The 15,691-nt window shown below is 39.1% G+C and overlaps 1 protein-coding gene across 5 annotated transcripts in view; it reads right to left on the bottom strand.

Moving 5' to 3' along the window:
- Positions 1 to 15,691, bottom strand: part of LRBA (LPS responsive beige-like anchor protein) — a 321,418-nt gene that overhangs the window by 37,354 nt on the left and 268,373 nt on the right. For 3 of the 5 annotated variants that reach the window (XM_033160146.1, XM_033160148.1, XM_033160150.1), the window contains 2 exons: positions 14,952 to 15,119; positions 394 to 483 (listed from right to left, as the gene is read on the bottom strand). In XM_033160146.1, coding sequence (XP_033016037.1) covers positions 394 to 483; positions 14,952 to 15,119 — 258 coding nt within the window. The remainder of the gene's footprint in view (positions 1 to 393; positions 484 to 14,951; positions 15,120 to 15,691) is intronic. The other 2 variants (XM_033160147.1, XM_033160149.1) reach the window with 1 other exon arrangement.

Raw genomic sequence — 15,691 nt, 5'->3', positions numbered from 1 at the left:
TGAAAACACTCAGTATGCAAACAAACACACCTGACTCTTCACAAGAACCACACCTTGAGTAAATGCCACACCCAAATGAAGACAATGAATGGCATCCAACGGTATCAGCCTGCTTTCAAAACAGGCTTCCACTATTAAAGTTGCTCATGCAACGTTGGATATCACTTAACAGCAAAGTACCCATTGACTCTAATGCCCTGGCTTGTACGCAATGTTTCTAAAACCTGGCTCAAATAATGAACAAACCTTTTCTATCCTTCATAATGTATTCAATTAAGTCTATGGAGAAAGAACATTTAAATCACTAAAAATGATCTGTACTGGGAAATGAAGTGTGTACGTATGAATTTGGAGCAGCTGATTCGCAAATAATTAACCTGGCACCTAACTTACCACCTGCATGGCAGAGCTTCTTGGAGGATGCGGCTCTATGAGCAGTTGGGAAGGAGTCTGTCCAAAACTTCGGATTTGAGCTTCAGCAGCCTGGAAAAAACATAGGCAGGTTTGCATGTTAAGAGGTGCTAATTACAGGCAATAGAACCATAACTGTCACCTGAAAATGTCATTCCACACTTCTGGTTTTTTTCATCTTGAAAATCAAGCCCGTGTGTGCACAGTGGGGCTAAGTGCTTGGCACTGGTATTAAGAATGAGGTAATCATTTTAGTACTCTAGAAGCTATTTCCATGAGAAACTGCAAAACTTCATTCTGTTCTGTGATATTAAACAGAGACCAGCTATTACAATCAGAAACTCTCCTTATGGACTCCATTTTTCTTTGCTTCCACCACCTTGTTCTGCTTGCATCATATGCCTGCAACAAAAGCTAGTATTTTCAGGTATTAAGAAAAACTCAAACCTTTAAAGTATTTCTACTTATGTACTGAGTGTTACCCCAAAGGTGGAAAAGTAGCAAAGGGCTTTAAAGAGAATTGTCAATATAAAATGCAATACAAATTACATTTAGGATGGTACCAGCAGCATAAAATTTAAATGTAACAATGTGTTCAGAACAACTGTAATTTAAAACTAAAGTATTTTCTATATAAGCCCTTCACTTTTTAAAATAATGAAATGAAATTTAATGAACAATATTCAACTAATTAAAAAGATTACATTGAACTGCAAAGATAAATATGGGCTGCCCTTTCTTAGTCTGAAGTTGTAATCCTGTGTAGGGTGCTTAAATCCTATTGAACTGAAGCAGCCTTACTGTATGAAGGGACTGCAATCTAAATGTTACAAAGTGATAAATTGACTAAAACGTCTTGAAATAGCAAGCATTCATTCTTTAAATATCAGATCTACTTAATTTGCTCTAGTTACAGAGCCAAGACATTTATTTTGTATCTTTTAAAGACCTTAGGCAAATTGCTCTGGAGAAAACTACCATGCTCTTCAACCAAAAGGTCTACACCCCAGTCTTCCCAACCCTGGTTTCCCATATATTGACTAGGGTTGTAGTCCAACAACATCTGAAGATCCAAGGGTAAAACTTACAGTAAAGTTCTTAGCTTTATTTAAATGATTTGCTAATATTATGAAAATAGTAACCTACACAGAATCATGACGCTAACTATGACAGTTCCAATCCAATGTTGTGACCAACTCCCAAGTAAACTCAGAGGAACTGGGCAAGTGAATTAGCATTGTTCCAAATGTGATCCTGACTATATAATGCAAGCATCTTCATACTTGGAAATAGGAACAGCTTGTGCTCTCCAGAAAGGACTGCTGCCAAAATAGAAGCCTTGTGTTGAGTTCTCCTTCGTTTCCCATATCAAAGTGAAGTGCAATTGACCCCAAGTCTGATACTTCTATGTTGTGTACATCAGAGGCCACAGGAGCCAAATGACGTGAAGCAGGACATGAAGCTGTTGCAATGACATCAGGACAAGTAGCTTCAAGGACATGGCCCTAAGTACAGTGTGTCATAATGATGCTGAAGCTAAGCAGATCTGTGCCTAGGCAGTGCCTGAATGAGAGGCTGCATAGGTATCCTTGAGTTCCAAGAGTGGGCTGGAAACTCAGCACTCTGCAGCCAATAGTTCTATCCCAAGGTTATCTACCGGTATTCTCTCTGGTCTTCAACAGTAGTACACATTTATTTACTATGCATTCCAAGAACTGCAATGAAACTGCCAGGGAGCTGGGGTTGGCTATTACTCTGCCATATAAGCTTTTCACTGGTGAAAAGTTTCCCATATCATCATCTAATTAAAAAGTAATACAATTAATCTGGGACATTGACTACAATAATACAAAATTGCACAAACCAATGTTTTAGCTCAATGCTTCTAAAACATTTCAGTAATAAAAAGTCCTATTTCTGTTAGTCCTCTGTAATAACAGAACTTTGGTTCTTTCCATAATTGTTCCAGATGCTGTAAAATGAGGCTATAAAATGAAATAAACTATAGGACTCCTTTACAATTCATTGCTCTATACACACACACACACAAACACACACACACAGAGAGAGAGAGAGCACATTTAGCATTTCCACATGTTAAGCTGAAAAATATGTTAATGTGTAATGAACAAATGATTAAATATTGATCACTTGTACTGATTGTGTAGATATACACACACACATAGGCAACTGGTTACCAGGTGTGTGGAATTACTTCTCTGCTTTCTCTTCTCTCTGGCAGTAATAAAGAGGCAAGAGAAACGTAGACTTTCCTTGGCAGCATTTTAGTTTTTAATTTAATGCGTAGTTCCAGTCTCTGAACATATTATATATTCCAGTACTCAGTTTCTGAGGAGATGTGGGAGACCCAGGCCGTTTGGGAGTCATACCATCTGCCCTGGAAGCCTGCTACTTAATACTAAACATGTGGGAACAGGATTCAATTGCTCAATGAGGAGGCAAAGGAACTCTGCACATGCTCAAAAGCATTTTAAAAAATCACTTTACATGTTCCAAGCTTTAGCTCTCCTATTATAAACAGCTATTGGGCTGTGCTTTTTTGAGCCCTGGCATAAATTAAACTCTTCTCTCTTTTAACTGTGAAAAAAAGTTAATTCAATAGTATGCAGTGCCCACCAAATAGGGTTGTAAATTTCTCCAGAAGACGCGTATTAGAGAGTTTGAACATATGGATGCAGTTAAGGCAAAAACAGATGTTTGTTACTTTTCTTTGCAGCACCACTCAAAAATGAAATCAAAATTGCTTCCCCTCCGTGTTTATGTCTGAAAAGGACTATAAAATGGAATGGGAAGGAGGTAGAGGGAGAAGTGGAAGACAAAATGAGAAAAAAAGAATGGAATTGCCTACAGTTTTAGTGAAAATAATGAGAGTGATTAAAGCAATCTCAAATGCAGTGATTGCAAGCATTACAATATTGAGATTTAACAAAACTCGTTAATATTAAGGAAGTTGCTTAAAGCTACTTTTTATCAATCATACAATATCACACAGGTATGTATCTTGGATCATCTTGCATATATATATATATATATATATATATATATATATATATATATATGATGGATTTATATCTATGCAGGATTAGCAGAGTCCTTATAAAAGATGCCAATTTTCTATAAAACGTTGTGAATGTTGTAATACTCTCAAGCTTCAAGCAACTGAAACCAAAATGCGCTTCTGTCAATCAAATATGGCAAGTTATTATTTATGTATTCAAAGTTTCACCCACCATCTTCCCATGATTCAGAGCAGGTTGCTCTTTATGTCCAGTTTTATCCTCACAACAATATCTGCATGATAGGTTAGATTGAGATAAAGCACTGAGCCTAAAATCACCCAGTGAACATCCTTTCTGGCTGAGTGAGATTTAAACCCAGCAAGCAGCTTTACACCACACTAGAGCTGATGGCATGAGGCATGTGCTTTTTTGGGGGGGGGGGGGGTGAGTGGAATATTTTGGTGTTGCCAGGATACACATCGAAGAAATGGTTTTCCCATACCTTTTGGTTCATACACCACTTACGTTCAGCATAATTATGGCTTTTGGCTTTGAAAAGAACCAGTGATTTCTAGCTATTCCTTTCCTTTCAGTGGCATGCAGCTTGACAGCATCAGGGAAGACTGACTTTCCATTCAAATGGTGCAGTTGAACGGCATATTTAGGGCTGTGTGGGATACTGGCCACCCCCCAATTTGCAGGACCATTCTTACCCCAGAAAAGGTTTATGTAGGTATGTGCGGAATATCAGAACTATGGGGGAGGAATGAGTAAAAGTTGCTCATGAGGAGTCCCCCCCCCCCACTCCTCATGCTTGTGCTCCATGGTGACTTCAAATCTGCTCCCAAGAACACGCTTAGGGGGCATGTTTGGGGAGAAGTCCTGTTGTGCAAATGGAATTTATTCCACTCCCACAAAGCTACTTAGTGATATAGATATTTTGATCTATATATGGCAAAAGTTTATTTTGGAAGAAAAAAAGGAAGTAAATATTAAATTGTATTTTTTTAAAAGGAATAATGGGCTGGATTCAAAGTTGGATGTGCAGAAAGCTGCTGTACATTTTGCCTCATATTTTTCTTGGCTGTTGTCTGAATGTCTGATCAAAGTGTTTGCTTCTCCTCATAATAAAAACAGACAGATAATCTTGTAAAAACAGTAAGTATACTTTTATAAAAAAAATACAGTTGATGTTAAATGTTTTGAAGTTGTAGAAGCAAATATCAACTGTTATCAACTGTGGATAACAGAAGCCTAGCTTTTCCAATACTAGCAGGCAGGATGGCAAGTGAGATGGCCAAGGGATGCAATATAATTCTTTATATTTATTTTTCAATTGCCATGAATTTATTAGTCACTCTGGATGTGATTTGCTTCCTAAAGTCATTTTTTTCCTGATGCATCAGGTACCCATCAGTAGAGAATGGAAATTAGGTTGGGCAAGAAAAGAAACACAGCTCTGAAAGTCTTATGCTCATATCTTGAGCTACTTGGAAAACCTAACAATAATATATTTTCATCTGCAATATGTCAATTATCAAAGATTATGTGCAGAAACTAACAGGTCTCTATGTTGTCATTTGTATTTGGTTGTAGAATTCTGACTGGATATTATTTTGGGGTGCCACTACTTCTCCCAAGGTGCTCTTTCAATGAAGTGTTGGGGGGGAGGGGAAACTTCAGAAGGCAAAAAAGCAAGGTTAAACTTTTTAAAGCATAATCATCGGGTCTCCAGAACTCCATTATACGTAAAAAAAGAAACTTTATGTGAGAAGGGGGAAATGGTGTATGAAAACCTACTTTGTCCAGTCTAATTATAAGAATAGCTGTTGTGGGCAATTACATTACAGCCAGTGAGTTAAAACAGAAAAGTAATTACAGTTTGTGAAAACAAGGATTTATTTTCCCCTTCAGAGTCATGCAACTTGCTCTAATCTGAATCTGAACATTCCAGGCATATTAAACTGAGGCCTAGTGCAGCTTCAGTGCAATCTTCAATTCAAGCAAACTGTCCATCTACTACATTGTAATCCCAGCTGCCAATCTGAAATAAACCAGTTAGTCAGAGCAGACACAACCTACAGAAACAAATGTCACTCAATAATGTTCAGAGGCACTGGGTTCATGGATAATTTCAAACAGTATCTCTGTCTGGAACACTGATGTGCTCATTGAGAACACCTAAATCTCTAGCTACTGGAAATAAGCAGATAAAGTGGAACAAGAAAAATAGGCCTGCAAAATACTTCAAAGAGACTTAAGAGAAAATGCCAAAGGAATTCAAAGTAACTTGAAGGAAGAATGACTGAATGTAATGCATGCAAGAGTGCAGATACTTTGGGGATGGCGCAGATTTCATTATGAGATTAGGAACCATCACACTTATTTTCACACAGTATGAGAATATCATTCAGGCTGTACTGCCACATTTCACGGTTAACAATGTTGGATAGCAGGGCAGAAAAGCGCTCAGCATAATGATACCAGGTCCTGAGTTAAGTTCTACTAGTAACTAAACATTATGGAGAGCAAAGGGATAGCTCAACAAATGGCTGTCAGTTTGGACAGCAGTTGTGTTCCCCCCCCCCCTTACGTCTAGTGCTCTACCCCAGATTGTTAAATTAAATAGACCTTTGAATTTACTGATAAGAAGGTAATTCTTATACTTGCTCTTGTGCCAGAGCCAACAGAGTTTCGTTTCTCACGGTAAGTACAAGTTGCGCCGAAGAAATTATCACACTACTTTGTTCTTATTTATATCAAAATAGTGTTGCTTAAAGAGAAACATTAAATGCTGATATTGTCATTAAATCACCATTTAAAACAATACAGTTAGTACTTGAAAACAAAGATTTTCCCTCACCAAATAGAGTTTGCTTTTAAAACTTTAACTGGTAATAGATATAAGCAGAATACCCTTTCCTCAAAGGATCCTTATCCAAACAAAATTAATTCATGGTGAAATATGAAGCAGGTTCTCCTAAAAAAAAATGCACCCCAAAACAGACCCCTGAATATATTACCATCTTGCAGTGGGCCTGTTTTTCACTAAGCTTCAGAGAAAGAGATCACAGCCCAGTGCCCAGTACTGTTGACAAGCTAAACTCCAGGTGTCCATCAAAACAATGTATTCAGTTTTGATATGTTCTTTAAAAAAAATAATCTGGCACAGTTTTATGGTATTTTAAATGCAGGTTTTCAATTAAAAGCAGATTAATCCTTAACATTTATTTAGCTTTTCACAGTTTCTGTGCTGTGTGCTGTGTCAAGCAAACCATCTGGGCAACACACTTCTGGCCAGCGAGTCTTCCAACTTATTTGTTTCTACAACACTTTCAAATTGTGCATAAATGTAGCATTCAGTTATTCACACATTTGAAATGTACTCCTTTGCTGCAGCATCCTCTAATCATTTTACTGAATTTCTAAGACATGCATCAAAGGTTGTACTCCATCTGCGTGTAAACAAGACCTGCTGATAATTTAAAAGTATTTAGCGACTGTTAAAGACTAGGCTATAAATACAAATGTGTTTAGATTTCCTGAAAGATTCACTAGCTCAGCTGCCTTCATCTGATTTAGAGCTGAAATACCTGGCTCCCACCATGGATGAAAAGTACTGGGAAGTCAAACATACTTTCTATCTGATAGGATAGCAGACTTGCTACTGCTGTCATTAAATTGGGGTAAACTAAACATTGCTGGTGCTGGTTAAAAAAAAATCATCATTCAAATGCTGGCCTGTATGAAATAACCAATTTTGGAAAATGCTCAGGCTCAATATATGTCAGACTTTCAGAGGAATGGAAAACAGGAAGTGAGGTAGTAGCTATGCAGAGCTCTAGATGTTTATTTCCATCATATCTGATTCACAAGGGCTGGGATTCTTCAAGGTTTTTGAACAAAGACTAACACAAGAAACTGCAGTAAAAGTGAAGGCAACAAAGGCTAAGAAAGAGACTAATTTCTATTTAGTAACTGTATGTGGGCCCCAAATATCATAAAGAATGCCTCCACCCAGACCAGCCCCATCCATTCACCAAGATATGTTGAAGAACCCCATTTGGTGACCCCTGTGCTAAGCAAAGGATTGCATTGCAGAGGCTGGGAGGATGACTTTCCCTGCAGTGGTTCTAGATCTCTAGAACAGACTCCCTTCTGAAGTGCAACACGTCTCTACAGTTTTCAGTTCACTGTCAGGGGAAGGCATAGCTCTCTGTGCAGCCTTTTGAGGAGGGATTTTATTCATTAAATTTATATCCTGCCCCTTCCTGACAAGGGAGGCAAGCACACAAACGGTAAAACATCTAAAAACAATTCCAGTACAGATGCAGACTCAGAAAGATCTCTGCTGAAAAGGCTTTTTAGAAGAGGATGGTCTTCAGTAGGCACCAAAAAGGCAAAAGCAACGGTGCCTGTCTAATACGCAATTAGAATTCCAAAGGCCACCACACTAAAGTTCCAATTTTTGTTTTGTATGGAAATGACCTACTGAAGAAAGGAGTGATCATACAGGGGGTGAGACAATCTTTCAGGTGTCTTGTACCAAGCTGCATAGGACTTTACACATTTAAACCAGCACCTTGAATTTAGCTTAGTAGCTAACTGACAGCCAGTGCAATTCTCCCAGCAGTGGCCCAACATGGTGGCTATATCCTGCTCCAATGAGCGGTCAAGCCATTGCTTATTGCACTAGTTCCAAACCAACCTCTAGGACAGTCTCATATATAGCACATTGTAGTCATCCAACCTGGTGTTAACCAGGTTTCTGAACTATCCTGGTTCAGAAACAGCCATGGTTGTTTACTGGCTGAAGCTGGGAAAAAAGTATTCCTAGCCACTGATGTCACCAGGGTCTAAACAACAAAAATGGATTTAGGATCACCCCAGACTATAAATGACATGCATGGTAACCTTAGAATGTTTCGTTTCACTTTCTGCTGCTTGTTTTATCTGTGAACGCTACTGACATTTAATATGATGTTTTAAGTTTATTTATTCTTCAGTATGGTTTTATTGTTTATTGTGGACCACTCTGGGACCTTCAGGTAAAGTGTGGATTATAAATATTTCAATGAATGAATGAATGAATGAATGAATAAAGCCATTTAAAAAGCAAGTTATTTCTGATTACTTATAGCCTCCTCTTAAGTATCTACATCGTTCTCTATTAGTATTAGAAAGATGTTTAGGATATATGCCACATAGAGATGCATCTCAGTGCGTCTGCACTACTATGTTCAGCTATCTATATGTCTGAATGCAACACAAAGAGACCTTTCAGATTTCTTCTTGTTGATAAATCTGCTAATCATGTGTTTAAAATTGGACTTTACCAATCCACATAGAATTGCCTACATAAAAGTGAAAAAGTAATAAATGGATTTCAAAACTGCAATTCAGATGCATAAATTAACCTATTTTTTCTTGTTAATAATAATAATAATAATAATAATAATAATAATAATAATAATTATAATGCAATATTAACTTGCCTTGGCATTTATCTTATGCAGGGCTTTCTATTATACCAAGAGAAAATAATTATTCTTTGCACAAAATTTTCTGTTGCCATGTAAAGCAGTGAGATTTGCTTAGAAGTGTCTGTTTCTGTTGTTATATTATTTTACTTATATATTTATTATTGCCTTCTGTTTGAATTTGAAAGCCCATGCATAACTGAACGATTGTATACTATGCATTCCAGGAGTTATACCATCTCTTTTTAAAATGCACTGTATTACTTCTTTTTTAAAAGGCTTACAACCTTGTTGATTAATTGATAGTGACTTGAATATGACTTTTTAAAAACTGTGTTCAGTTATAATTGTTCTCTGAGGCCCTAATATCACACAATAGGAAAATCTGAAATTGTTTAGTGAAGTCAGGAAACATTCTCAAGGAAACAAAGTCTGGAAACCTATGCTGACATGGGACTAAGCCCCATTGAGCTGAGTAGATAAACACAGGATTCTGCTGTAAGCTAGTTTGGGGTACTATAAGTTAAAGTATAGATTTTATCTATGCTGTGATTTCTGACTAATAGCTTCGAAAAAAGGACAGAGCTTCCATTGGTAAGCTTATTTGCTGTGGGAAAGATAGTGGTCAAAGGAAGCTGCTCTGAATTTTGGAATGTGAGAGTAAGTCCTTGAGGAGATGGATTAACAGACAGAGAGATGATGAGGCTGTCAGAGGTGCATGACAAATTCATTTATCACATGGATTGGCAATTTATCACATGCATATCAGTATGATTACAGAGAGATATGCACACAATCAGATTTCATATTACTTTTACCTTCACTCATAACTAAAAGCAGAATAATTCACCTTGGGTTAAGGTGGTACCCAATTCTTCTTGGAATCTTCAAGGTATAATACATCAGAACTGATGTCACAATTTTTAAATATATACACACAAACATGTATTTTACACTGTAGCCATGGGATATGAGGGAAAGGGATATAAGATTCTACTATTTAGCATGCTACCTATTGGGAGGTTAATTTGGAGTATGCATATTTAGCACACTGATGTGTGTGTATAATCACTCCTAAACATTCACCAGAAAAGTTCTTAGATTAAAAAAAAAAAAAGAATTCTTACAGTTTTAGTTTTAGAATAAAATCTAATTTTAAGAAAAACAGTTCGGAAAAGGAAATGCGTAATCTAGAATATATTATCAAAACCTTTCTTCATTATTTACTTTCCTCTTTTATCATTGCTTAGTATGATTTTTTAAAACACTGACTCTCTTAAAGATGCACACCTGAACGACAACCATTGGCCTCTACATTCAAATATGCCATATGTGGTTAAAGATCTGGAACACATGGAGCTGCTTTCAGGGACATTTGTTCTGAAAAATCTCTCCACCCATTGTTGCTGCATATGGATACAGGGTGGATTCAAACAATTATGAAGACTATGCTTGGTTTTTATTGCTGGAGATTATTTGTAAAGGATAATTTGTGACCTAACCCTGAAGCATCTTAAGAGTCTGCTTCTGCTCATAATCTCTTCTATCATTGCAGTCCTGACCTTTCGAATGCTCCTTTTCACCCTTTTCCTGATCTATCCTGCAGAACATGGGAAGGAATTAAAATACAAGAGAGTAAATACAAACCCCATGCTCTTGTGTGGGAAAGCCAGGGAACATAACACAATTTAAGCAGAACAACAAAAGGTTGAAGTCTTTATTTAAGATGTCTCACAACATTTCAGAATAGATTTCTAATCTTTTTTATTTATTTATTTTGGCTAATAAACCCTTGTTTTAGGCCAAAGCACAAGCGAGCTTGCCTCTCAGTTTTATTGGCAATACAGCTGTTTTGGGACAATTAAAAATTACATAAAAGTTTAATGTGCTGCAGGCTGTTATGCTGATCACATCATGGAAATAGTAAAGTAGGTAATAAAATCCTTTTATTCAGAAATCATACTGATGCTAGTTTGCCACATGTGTTAACTATTTGGGAAATTATCATAGTGAGAAATAATGTGTTAGTTTTTAAGCATCCAGTACTTCTCGGCAAAAAAATTGTATACCCCTTTTCCTTTTTGCCGAAAACACAAATTTAGACACACCCTGAATAATTATATATTTGCTTCTAAGGACCTAACTAGATATTACAGGGGATACACGACTGCCATGAACCGATGTCTCCCCCACATGTCTGCCCAATAGCAACCCATAAATGTAATGCATGATGGAATGTCAACAACACTTTTAGCATCTCTCTATTTCATTCCAGTTAACTAGCTCCTGCTTGCAAGGGACATGGAAACACTGGATGTGATTATATCAATTTTCACTTGACCAGGGGTTTAAAATATTTCTATCACCAAGCCCACCGCCCCCCGAGAGTGCTGAAAATCATTGAGATCTACCAGCCACAAAATGGTGGCAAAGAGATGGAGCTGGTCATAACAGGGTTCACAGCCAAGCTGTTTAATCATTGTAGTGTATGGTCCTGACACTGGGCAATTGCGACAGTTAGGGACTCTGATGGTTTACCACCCATCTTGCTGCCCAGCCATCTTCCTCCAGACTTGGAGACTGGGTTGTGCACTGGGTTGGTTTTGGGGGACATCAACATCCATGCTGAGGCAACGAACTTTGGGGGTGGCTCAGGACTTCATGGCTGCCATGAAAACCATGAGGCTGTCCCAACATGTCAGCACATGTTGCAGGTCCCTCTCTGGAATTTGTTTACTTAATTGGGCAGGAAGAGGGTGATCTGAAAGTGGGGGGTTGGGGGTATTCACATCAGTCGCTTGTCATGGTCAGATCACTTCCTGCTGAGATTTGGACTTTCAGCACCTTTCCCCCTCTGCAGAGGCAGGGGACCTTTGAGGATGGTCTGCCCTCAGAGGGTGATGGATCCAATGGGTTTCCAGGTGGCTCTGGGGGATTTTCTGGCTAATATGTCAAAGCTCTGGCCAACCTCTGAAACATCCAAATGGCTTGGGCCATTCACCTGCTTGGCTCCCTGATATAGTTCAGAGCTTAGGGCAATAAAACAAGCTGGGAGATGGCTGGGAAACAACTCGAATGTAAGCGGAGGAAAGATCCAATTGAGTGTAATCAAACACTGGTGAGGGCTTATCATCGAGCCTACCAAGTGGCAGTGAAGGAAGCAAAGAAAGAATACTCCGCTGCCTCCCCTGCATCTGACAGAGCTTTTCAGGGCAGTGCAGGGCCTCTTACAATCTGGCCTGAAGGAGGTGGTGGAACTGACAGCAGCTTGCTGGGACTTGTTTGCAAAGCAAAATGAGGACATCCACCAGGATTTTGACTCCGCTGCTACAGCAGATTAATCTCAAGGGATGTCCAGAGCACTTAGTCCTGTTGTGTTGGATGCGTTTCAATTAGCAAGGCTCTTGAATGTGGACATGGTGCTTGGATCCATCATGACGATGACCACTTGAGCTCTGGACCCTTGCCCCTCTTGGCTGATAATAACTAGCAGGGAGGGAACATCTGGCTGGGTCAGGGAGGTGATAAATGCCTCCCTTGCAAGAGGGGGGTGGTCCCTGCTTGCTTGAAGGAGGCAGTGGTAAAACCACTCCTCAATAGATCCTTCCTGGTCTCATAAAATAAAAGTAACTACCAGCCAGTTGCAAATCTCCCAGAGGGTGTTGCTTGGGGCGTGTTCTTTGGACCTATAGAGCCTTCAATGTGGGCTTCCTCAGGGTTCTTTTTTATCCCCTATGCTGTTTAGCATCATCATGAAACCGCTGAGTGGAGTTATCCAGAGAACTGGAATACATTGTCAGCAATATGCTGATGAAACAGAGCTCTACTTCTCCTTTACATCTGCAGGTGTGGCAGTGGAAGTGCTGGACCATTGTCTTGCCTCAGCAATGGACTAGATAAGCAGCCAACAAACTGAAGCTCAATCCAGGTAAGACTGAGGAACTATTTGTGGGCGTTTCCCTAGACCAGATGGATTGGAGGTGCCTGTTCTTGATGGGGTTACACTTCCTCTGAAAGAGCAGGTATGTAGCTTGGGGGTACTGCTGGATCCTTTGCTGTTGGCTTGAGGCTCAGGTGGCCTCAGTGATGTAGAGTACCTTTCATCAGCTTCAGTTGGTGGCCCAGCTGTGGACCTATCTGGACAGGGGTAGTCTAACTACTGTTTCCTATGCTCTGGTAACCTCTAGGTTAGATCACTGCAACACATTATATGTAGGGCTTCTTCTGAAGACAGTTTGTAAACTTCAGCTGATGTAAAATTTGGCCATCAGGCAAGATAGTCTGAGCATATTACACCAATCCTGGTTCGACTGCACTGGCTGCCAATTAGTTTCTGGACCCAATTCAAAGTGCTGGTTTTGATTTATAAAACCTTAAATGGCTCAGAACTTCAATACCTCAAGGACCACCTCTCTCCATAGGAAACTACCCGGACCCTGCAATGATAATCTGAGGCCCTTCTTCGTGTGTCCACATGAGTCTGAAGGGTGGAAACATGGCTCCGTTTGTGGAATGTTCTCCCCAGAGAGGTTCGGTTGGGGCCTTCATTATACACCTGGCTGGGTAACATCCTACACCCTTTAAATGTGTTTGGGTGACAGGGTTATTGGTTGTGGGTTTTTGCACTTTGTTTTTGTTGTGCATTTTGTGCTTTTATCTTGTATTTTTATGTTGTGAACTGCCCTGAGATCTATGGTTGAAGGGCAGTATACAAATTTCATAAATAATAATGAATATTAAAATTCATTCTTTGATTTAAAAACTGTATCCATCTGAAGCACTCTAGGCTTTTCCCTAAAAGCCCACAATGTGAAACCTGACAGGGACATTTAGAAGTATTTCATTATTTTATTTTATTTTACTTTACTTACCGTTGTATTAAACCTCTGTATCGAGATATGCCACTACTTTATATATTTAGTATAACTACACTACTACTTTATATAGCTAATATTTTAAAAGCAAAAGCCACAATCCTGAATGATGTAAGGATATGGATTAAGCTTTTGATACAGTGGTACCTCGACTTACGAATTTAATCCGTTCCGAATGCACATTCGTAGGTCGAAAAAAGCGATTTCCCCATAGGAATGCATTGGAAACGAAAAATTCATAAGTCAAGTAAACCGCATCTAAAATTCGTAAGTCGAGTAAACCCCATCTAAAACCGCCAACGGATGTCCATTCGTAAGTCAAAAAAATTGTATGTCGAGTAATTCGTAAGTCGAGGTACCACTGTACTTCCGAATGTGGTTTAAGAGCAATTGCTGCTCTTTGAGTAGCTGTCATTCCAAATCCCCCAAACCGCTTTTTAGATTTTAACTTAAGAAGCATTGGAAGGGAGGGTTGTTTCTAGGAGCAGCTTTAAAAGAAGATGTTATGAGCATACAGTAGCGTCTTTCTCAGGTGTTAAAATCTGGGACCAGCCATTACCCTGGCACTGCATTCATGGTTTTCTCTGAGAGCTTGACAGAGACTTCTGTTAAGAAGGCTTCTGTTCTAACTGGGCTAGCAGAGAGATAATGTGTATGTTTGCACGTGCAGTTACCATTACACTTCCATGAAATCATGCTATGGTGACCGTCTACTTGCTTGCTAGCTTGAGATGGGAAAACAGCAGGAGCAGCTGCATCAGCACTCTGCACCCTGGAAGCAATATAAAGCACTATGGTGGTTGCCTAACTCAGCAACAGGGAGGGTAGGAAAGAAGCCAGATAGGACAAGGTGAGCAAAGCAGAACTGCAAAACCGCCTCACTGGTAACTTGCAAGGGTGATGTAAATGATAAACAATCTAATCATCACAGATATGAATAAACTAAATTTGTTTTGAAATCTGTTTTGTTGGATAATTGTAATTCTAGTGTTCTAACGTTTGCTTCGAAAATCATAAGGCAAGAAAGACCCAAACAAACTGCACGTTAGTAAGTTTAAACCAATGCAGTTTTGTTATCGTAACACACATACATATATTGTATGAATACTAATGTAAGAACGGAGTTCTTTGTGATGCTTTGTTCCCCCAGACATTAACAAGCTTACCTCTCTCAATACTGGGTCAGTTATTGAATTGAGATTGACAGCTCCTTCGTAGGTCAAATAGTAGAACACATTTAGAGATCTGACAGCCTCAGGCCCTTGCTGTTTGTAGCCAAAAATCAGATCAATCCACTGGTGGAGCTGGCAGGAAACAAATTCACTCTCCAAGGCCTGCAAAAGAACACAATGCTGTTTATGTAGCTTCTTATTTCCTGACTGCAATGTTACTTAACAATAATGAAATAGTTACAATACATAATTGGTTTAGAAAAGAAATATGTTTCACAAAGGCAGAGTTAGTGCAACAGTAAACCATGACCTAGTGCATGGGTAGGCAAACTAAGGCCCAGAGGCCAGATCCAGCCCAATTGCCTTCTAAATCTGGCCTGCGGATGGTCCGGGAATTAGTGTGTTTTTACATGAGTAGGATGTGTCCTTTTATTTAAAATGCATCTCTGGGTTATTTGTGGGGCATAGGAATTCATCCTTTCCCCCCCTTCAAAACATAGTGCAGCCCCCGCACAAGGTCTGAGGGACAGTGGACCATCCCCCTGCTGAAGACGTTTGCTGACCCTGGCTTAGTGCTATGTGGATGAGTCTCAATGAGCCCAGGCAAAGCATCAGACCATTCTGTGCAAATGTTGATCACGGCTCATATTGTCTTTTGAACCTTAACTATGATTCATCACAGAAATGTTGGTAAAACAACAGGTTTTTGGGGGTGGGGTGTGGGTAATATCAAA

This window comes from Lacerta agilis, chromosome 9, assembly GCF_009819535.1.
Source record: "Lacerta agilis isolate rLacAgi1 chromosome 9, rLacAgi1.pri, whole genome shotgun sequence".
In the NCBI taxonomy this organism is placed as follows: Eukaryota; Metazoa; Chordata; class Lepidosauria; order Squamata; family Lacertidae; genus Lacerta; species Lacerta agilis.
The sequence above is the reverse complement of the archived record's forward strand: the minus strand, read 5'-3'. Positions and strand labels throughout refer to the sequence as shown.